The following is an 8,621-nucleotide window of genomic DNA, read 5'->3' on the forward strand; positions in this document are numbered from 1 at the left end:
CTCTCTCTCTCTCTCTCTCTCTCTCTCTCTCTCTCTCTCTCTCTCTCGCCAGTCAGTCAGATCACCAAACTAACTTGTTAATGGTTAATTAACTTCATAATGAACTTAATTAACTTGTCAACTAATCATGACATATCTGAGCTCTCCAAATCCCCCCTTACGGTCCTGCCAGCCTCTGTTAAAGTTGCACCTTCCCATTCTGATGCCGATGGAACACCATCCAACCACCACCTGACCTGTCCTGGGTCACCATTCTGATGGAACACCATCTAACCACCATCTGACCTGTCCTGGGTCACCATTCTGATGGAACACCATTCCATTCTGATGGAACACCATTCCATTCTGATGGAACACCATTCCATTCTGATGGAACACCATTCCATTCTGATGGAACACCATTCCATTCTGATGGAACATCATTCCATTCTGATGGAACACCATTCCATTCTGATGGAACACCATTCCATTCTGATGGAACACCATTCCATTCTGATGGAACATCATTCCATTCTGATGGAACACCATTCCATTCTGATGGAACACCATTCCATTCTGATGGAACACCATTCCATTCTGATGGAACATCATTCCATTCTGATGAACACCATCCAACCACCACCTGACCCAGGAGAGGGGAGACATTAGCTGTTACACCAAGAGGTCTGAGGGTTAGAAAAGTCCACTAACTTTCCCCAAATTCCCTGGTTTTCCATAAATCCTGGGGATTTCCTGCTTATTCCAGGAATGATCCAACCAGGAATGTTCTAACCCCATTATAAAGTGTGTGTGAGTGTCTCACCCCTAGAGTTTTAAACTCTGCTTCATTGTTTCCCCCTGCCAGGTGGCCAGAACATGATTAAGATTGGTTGTTTTTATGTTTATATATTATACAATGTCCAACACGGTGTCCTGTCCTCCTGTTTCCATCACATCGTCCCTGTCAGAGATGATATCAGTGAATGTAAGATGATCCAAGCCAATGTTGTTGTTGTTGTATTTTTCACATTTTGTCTTAATGGGAAACTCTGTCAATAAACTGTTCCATCTTAAGAGGAGACGTTCAGAGGTACCCCTGTGTTTCCATCAATGAGGTCATTCACTGAATGGCTTCTCCACTCCACAAACCATTAAAGCTCTTTGCGCCCCCAGTGTGTGTGTGTGTGTGTGTGTGTGTGTGTGTGTGTGTGTGTGTGTGTGTGTGTGTGTGTGTGCGTGTGCGTGCGCGTGTGTGTGTGTCAATCCCCAGGCTCGTACACAACAAGCCAAGGTCAGATCTAATGGCTTTTCTCTTGTCCATTTCTAGACTTAGAATGAAGTTAGACACTCTGAGACCTTGTCACTTAGCAGTTTCCCATTGAATGACCCCTGTGTGTGTCTTTGTGTGCGTGAATGCACGGGTTTGTGTGTGTGTGTCCTTGTGTGTGTGTGTGAATTTAATTAAATTGAATATGAACGGCCATTGACACAGAGCAGATCCCCGTTGAATGGCTGGAGCCCTGATAAGAGGAGGTCAACAGAGGTCATCGCCCTCTTGCCACCCTCCTATTCTCTCCTCCCTCCAACCTCCAGTCACTCCATCCTGTCTGTCACTCAGCCTTTAATCTCTGGTGGACAGACTCTGTCAACATAAATGCCACCATTGATCTGTCTTTATACTAAGGGGGCCCCCCGATAGCTAACAACCAGAAATAGATCCGGTGTTTGGGTTTTTTCGTCACTGGTTATTTTGAACAAATCACGATTTGGCAGGTTTTTAGTATCTACTCTTCCTTCTAGCATCTTCTTCATATCTTCCTCCTGACGGACCCAGAGTTGACACAGCCTCTTAAAAGGTGTTAATCCAGACAGGTGTTAAATCCAGTAGACAAAAGAGCCAGCCAGCAGCCAGATGTCAGTCAGAGCCCTGGACCACACAGATCAGAGTAACTCCACACCTTCAGCATACAGACGTCAAGCTTCCTCTTCTGACAGCATGGCAGACCCTCGATAATCCACCTGTTCACTCCGTTGACGTTCAAGTCCCTAACTGGTGGACAAAGACTGGACGTTTGTCATGTTGTTTGTTATGCGTTGGACGCTCATCAGGTGTACACACTTAATCCTTCTGGTGTGTGTGTGTGTGTGTGTGTGTGTGTGGCTTTCTTTTCTTAGGGTCTGTGGGGGGGGGGGCAAACCGGGGATCTGGGTGGCCTTGAGAGCCACCGTCACTCAGGTTCAGGTATAAAAGAGAGAGGGCCAGAGACAGAGAGAGACACACACACACTCTCAAACATACACACTCTCGGACACACAGACGGACAACAGTGCACTTAAGAAGACAACTCCTCGGAAGAGAAAAGTGGTAGACTGGTTGGAGGAAAGAAGAGAGACAAGAGAGAGAGAAGAGCGAGAAGAGAGAGAGAAGAGCGAGAAGAGAGAGAGAAGAGCGAGAAGACAGAGAGAAGAGCGAGAAGAGAGAGAGAAGCTTTGGCAACAGGTTGGTGACATCAGATTAATATTATTTACATTTGAGAAATATTATAAACAGAATACTGAATTCTAAAGTTTATATTTCCGATTATCTAGAAATTATTTATGTTGTAATGATAATTAAAATTATAGAATTATATAGTTCTTTAAAATGATTGCCATTAATTAACATGATCATTTTACTAAATTCTCATTATTCCACTAAATCACATCTAGTCCTCTGCTGCAATGGGGTGTTATAATTGATTAGGCAAATGTTTAATATTCTTTACTTGTTCGCATAAAAAAAGTGAGAAAAGTGGCGTTAGCTCATAGTCCGCACGTCAATCAGTCCGTCTGTCCGTCAATCAGTCCGTCCGTCAATCAGTCAGTCTGTCAATCAGTCTGTCTGTCAATCAGTCTGTCTGTCAATCAGTCCGTCCGTCAATCAGTCAGTCTGTCAATCAGTCTGTCTGTCAATCAGTCTGCCTGTCAATCAGTCTGTCCGTCAATCAGTCCGTCCGTCAATCAGTCCGTCCGTCAATCAGTCTGTCTGTCAATCAGTCTGTCTGTCAATCAGTCCGTCCGTCAATCAGTCCGTCCGTCAATCAGTCCGTCCGTCAATCAGTCCGTCTGTCAATCAGTCCATCCGTCCTTCAATTAGTCCATCCGTCCGTCAGTAACACCTGAGTCATGAGCTTTCTAGGGAAAATATAAAGTGTCATTGAGTCGTGAGAGAAATGTCACATTTTTTTTTGTCACCCTCAACCCTTCAATTAATGACGACGTTCAGAAGTCGATTACGGCAGTAATCTCCACCTATGCTGCGTACTTACAGGGTGCTGTGGACTGTATGTTACTCCATGTGTCCCTGTAGGGGAACCCTCTGAGAATTATTTTCTCCAGATATAAACATTTAAGATCAGATAGAACTGTTTCTGGTTCCAAAATAGCATCCTTTTACAGGCTTTTGAACCCAGGTGTGTTCCATGAGTCCATCTGACCTGGAAATGGTTCTATTTTGACCCGTTTTCAAGGGGGTTCTCCTACAGGGACAAATGATGCTACATAGCACTCTTTATTTTTTCTGACAGTGAAGTTTAGCCGCATCATGCCGTGAGTGTGTGTATAACCGTGTTCTGTGTGTGTGCAAGGTGAAGATGCTGTGTCCTGCGTGGCTATTGGCTGTGGCCGTGGTGGGCGTGGTCAGAGGGGTGAAAGGTCAGTGCTGGGAGAACCCTCGCTGTCATGACCTCAGCTCTGAAAACAACCTCCTGGTGAGCTAGAAACATTGCAAAGAAAGAGCAGAATGTTTTCCAAATGTTGTAAGCTCAAGTATGTAAGAGAGCGGTTACGACTGAGTGTTATTCTACTGCTACACACCTAACCTCTCTCTCTCCTCTCTTCTCCCTCTTCTCTCCCTCCTCTCTCTCCCCGCTCCTCTCCCTCCTCTCTCTCTCCTCTCTTCTCTCCCTCCTCTCTCTCTCTCCTCTCTGCTCCTCTCCCTCTTCTCCCTCCTCTCTCTCACTCCACTTCCTCTCCTCTCCCTCCTCTCTCTCTCTCCTCTCTGCTCCTCTCTCTCACTCCTCTTCCTCTCCTCTCCCTCCTCCCCACTCCTCTCTCTCAGGAGTGTATCCAGCTCTGTCGTTCTGACCTCACCACCAAATCTCCCATCTTCCCCGTCAAGGTGCATCTCCAACCCCCGTCCCCCTCCGACTCTGACTCTCCTCCCCTCTACTTACCTCTGTCCCTCCTCTCCCCATCCTCCCCCCTGTACCCCACGGAGCAGCAGAACAGTGTGTCCCCCCAGGCCAAGCGTTCCTACTCCATGGAACACTTCCGCTGGGGAAAGCCTGTGGGCCGTAAGCGTCGGCCGGTGAAGGTCTACACCAACGGTGTGGAGGAGGAGTCCTCCGAGGCCTTTCCCAGCGAGATGAGACGAGAGCTGGGCACTGACGACGCCGTGTACCCCTCCCTGGAGGCTGGGACTGCGGAGGGGGGTGAGGCAGAGGGCATGGAGGGGGTGTTTAGTCTTCAGGAGAAGAAAGACGGCTCATACAAGATGAACCACTTCCGCTGGAGCGGACCGCCCGCCAGTAAGCGCTATGGAGGGTTCATGAAAAGCTGGGACGAGCGCAGTCAGAAACCACTGCTCACGTTGTTCAAAAACGTCATTATCAAAGACGGACAGCAGAAGAGAGAGCAGTGGGGGAGGGAGGAAGGGGAAGAAAAGAGGGCATTGGGGGAGAGGAAATACCATTTCCAGGGTTGAGGGAGGAAGAGAATGTCACTGTAGGACTTAGAGCCAGTAAGCTCTCATTTGATTTGCCATTAGGAGACAGACCTGTTTTGTGATTGGCTAAAAGCCCTGTCCTCTGACGTAGCGATGATGTTAGCTAATACTGTTATTTTGTCTCCAATAAAATCCTAACTCTGTACAGAACCATGCTGTTGTCACTGAGTGATGATTACATTATTTTTTGGCATGCAATATTTTTGTAAATGATAAATTAAACATTCCAACCAGGGGATGGAACTGAAATCATTTTCCAATCGTTCCGTTACGAACAGAACCACTATTATTTTTGTTCCGTTCCAGTGTTCCGACAAGAAAGGAAAGTTCTGAACTGGTTCCAATCCAGTGTTCCGACAAGAAAGGAAAGTTCTGAACTGGTTCCAATCCAGTGTTCCGACAAGAAAGGAAAGTTGTGAACCGGTTCCGTTCCAGTGTTCCGACAAGAAAGGAAAGTTCTGAACTGGTTCCAATCCAGTGTTCCGACAAGAAAGGAAAGTTGTGAACCGGTTCCAATCCAGTGTTCCGACAAGAAAGGAAAGTTCTGAACTGGTTCCAATCCAGTGTTCCGACAAGAAAGGAAAGTTCTGAACCGGTTCAGACCCAAAACAAGTAACGATTCATGTAGTTCCTTTTACACATGAAATCGACGTGAACTGGAATGTGTTTAAGCTATTACTAGCACTAAAACGTATTATATACTAAACATTAGGAATATGTTTGGGAACAAAACATAAAACATGATGGGAGCATTGGGCCAGTAACCGAAACGTCGCTGGTTCGAATCCCAGAGCCGACTACGTAAAAAAAGTCGATGTGCTCTTGAGCAAGGCATTTAACCCTTATTGCTCTGGATAGGAGAGTCTACTAAATGGCAACAACAACAAAAAAGATAAATAATAGTTCATTGTTTTTTAAAAAGACAAAAATGGTTCTGTTTCCATTCCTCCATTATTTTTCAGTTCTGTTCCCTGAACTGGTTCCAACCCCTGATTCAACGATACTGTTTAATCTTATTGCGATCAACCACAGTCTAGCCGTTTTCATTTACTGACACAATGCCCTGCATCTCACCATGTAAACACACAGCACAAACACACACATCTGTTAAAATTCTATATTTTAATTTTATGTTCATTATTCTATGTACAGCTGTGACAGAGAGAAACAATTTAGACGTAACATCACAGAGTCAGGGAAGAGTAAGACAACACACACACACACACACACACACACACACACACACATGCACACACACACACACACACACACACGCACACACACACACACACACACACACACACACACACACACACACACACACAGACACACACAAAGACCATACTTTAATAGACAGGTGTACAAACCAATGCCGACATGCGACTGGTAGGGACATACACAGAGGTCCAATAACAGAATATGACAGATATAACAGAGTATGATCATGATAATACCAAGGAACAAAAGCATTGAATCACACATCATCACCACCAATATTCATCAACTAGAACAAATCAATGATTTTGCTATGATTTGTCATGAATATTGTGACTAGATTGGTTTCAGTATAACAACTACAACAGATGAACTGAAAGAGACACTTTGCCTTACACACACACACACACACACGCTGAGAACAAAACATCAGAGCATCCAGTATCAGATCTCAAACAAGACGCCACAGCATCACTCTGCATGTCTTGTTTGACAGGATTCTGTTTTCAGAGTTTGATTAAATATTGACATTCAGAATATTACTGGAAACAGAGATTACACTGACACAGTGAGTAGAGTAGAATATAGTAGAGTAGAAAAGAGTAGAATAGAGTAGAATAAGGTAGAGTAGAATATAGTAGAGTAGAAAAGGGTAGAATAGAGTAGAATGAAGTAGAGTAGAATATAGTAGAGTAGAAAAGGGTAGAATAGAGTAGAATGAAGTAGAGTAGAATATAGTAGAGTAGAAAAGGGTAGAATAGAGTAGAATGAAGTAGAGTAGAATATAAAATAGTAGAGTGGATTAGAATAGAATATAGTAGAGTAGAAAATAGTAGAATAGAGTAGAATGAAGTAGAATATAAAATAGTAGAGTAGAAAAGGGTAGAGTAGAGTAGAATATAATAATAGAGTAGAATATAATAGAATAGACTAGAATATAATATAATAGAAGAGTAGAATAAAGTAGTGTATAGTAGAGTAGAATAGAGTAGAATAGAATATAGTAGAGTAGAAAAGAGTAGAATAGAGTAGAATGAAGTAGAATATAAAATAGTAGAGTAGAAAAGGGTAGAATAGAGTAGAATATAATAATAGAGTAGAATATAATAGAATAGACTAGAATATAATATAATAGAAGAGTAGAATAAAGTAGTGTAGAGTAGAGTAGAATAGAGTAGAATAGAATATAGTAGAGTAGAAAAGAGTAGAATAGAGTAGAATAAAGTAGGGTAGAGTAGAATATAATATAGTAGAGTAGAAAAGAGTAGAATAGAGTAGAATAAAGTAGGGTAGAGTAGAATATAATATAGTAGAGTAGAAAAGAGTAGAATAGAGTAGAATATAATATAATAGAGTTGAATGTAATAGAATAGAGTATAAGAAATTAGTGTAGAGTAGAATAGAGTAGAGTAGAATAGAGAAGTGTAGAATAGAGTATAATATAATAGAGTAGAGTGAAATAGAATAGAGTAGAATAGCGTAGAATAGAGTAGATTAGAATATAGTTGAAAAGAGTAAAGTAGAATATAGCAGAGTAGAGTAGAATATAATAGAGTAGCGTAGAATGAGTAGAATATAGCAGAGTAGAGTAGAATATAATAGAGTATAATAGAATATAGTAGAGTAGAAAAGAGAAGAATAGAGTAGAATAAAGTAAAGTAGAGTAGAATATAAAATAGTAGAGTAGAATAGAGTAGAATAGAGTAGAAAAGAATAGAGTAGAGTAGAATTTAGTAGAGTAGAAAAGAGAAGAATAGAGTAGAATATAGTAGAGTAGAAAGGAATATAATAGAGTAGAGAAGAGAATAACATATTATAATAGAGTAGAATGGAGTAGAGTAGAATAGAGTAGAGTAGAATATAATAGAGTAGAATAGAGTAGAGTAAAATATAATTGATTAGTGTAGAATAGATTAGAGTAGAATATAACAGAGTAGAATAGAGTAGAATAGAGTAGAGTAAAATATAATTGATTAGAGTAGAATAGAGTAGAGTGGAATATAACAGAGTAGAATAGAGTACAGTAGAATAGAGTAGAGTAGCATAGAATAGAGTAGAGTGGAATAAAACAGAGTAGAATATAGTAGAATAGAACAGAATAGAGTAGAGTAGAATATAGTAGAGTGGAGTAGAGCAGAATTGAGTAGAGTAGAATATAGTAGAGTAGAGCAGAATAGAGCAGAATAGAGAAGAGTAGAATATAGTAGAGTAGAGTAGAGGAGTTCAAAGTAGTGTAGAATAGAATAGAGAAGAGTAGAGTACACCAGAGCAGAATAGAATATAATATCATAGAGTAGATTAGATACGGACACTGTTGTTTGATTGATATTAGTACACAGTGGGGTATGATGTTCAGGGGGGTATGATGTCACAAAGCAGAATCAAAGAATCAGCCTGCTAACTTTCTGTGGTTCATACTGAAGACCGACTTAAAAGTGAAATTGTATAAATTAAAACAATATATGTTCTTAGTAACTTAAAGTTATCTTTGCTGACGGCGGGGTCCTGCTTTTGTGGTACACTCCTCAGTACATGGATGCATCACAGTGTCAAACACTCAATAACATTCACTTTAGTCACTGGTTCACATTCAGTAGTAACACACGTGAATGGACAAACGTATGTACGCACACACATACAGACTTTCTGTATAATCTTGTGA

At 41.6% G+C, this 8,621-nt stretch overlaps 1 protein-coding gene across 1 annotated transcript; it reads left to right on the top strand.

Annotated features, from left to right (window-relative positions):
* The first annotated feature begins 2,308 nt into the window (after positions 1-2,308).
* Positions 2,309-4,878, top strand: LOC100136771 (proopiomelanocortin a). The gene is given in 3 exon segments (NM_001124718.1): positions 2,309-2,479; positions 3,606-3,728; positions 4,079-4,878. Coding segments are annotated over 2 exon segments (762 nt in total). The 5' UTR covers positions 2,309-2,479; positions 3,606-3,611; the 3' UTR covers positions 4,724-4,878.
* The last annotated feature ends 3,743 nt before the right edge of the window (positions 4,879-8,621 follow it).

This window comes from Oncorhynchus mykiss, chromosome 19, assembly GCF_013265735.2.
Source record: "Oncorhynchus mykiss isolate Arlee chromosome 19, USDA_OmykA_1.1, whole genome shotgun sequence".
In the NCBI taxonomy this organism is placed as follows: domain Eukaryota; kingdom Metazoa; phylum Chordata; class Actinopteri; order Salmoniformes; family Salmonidae; genus Oncorhynchus; species Oncorhynchus mykiss.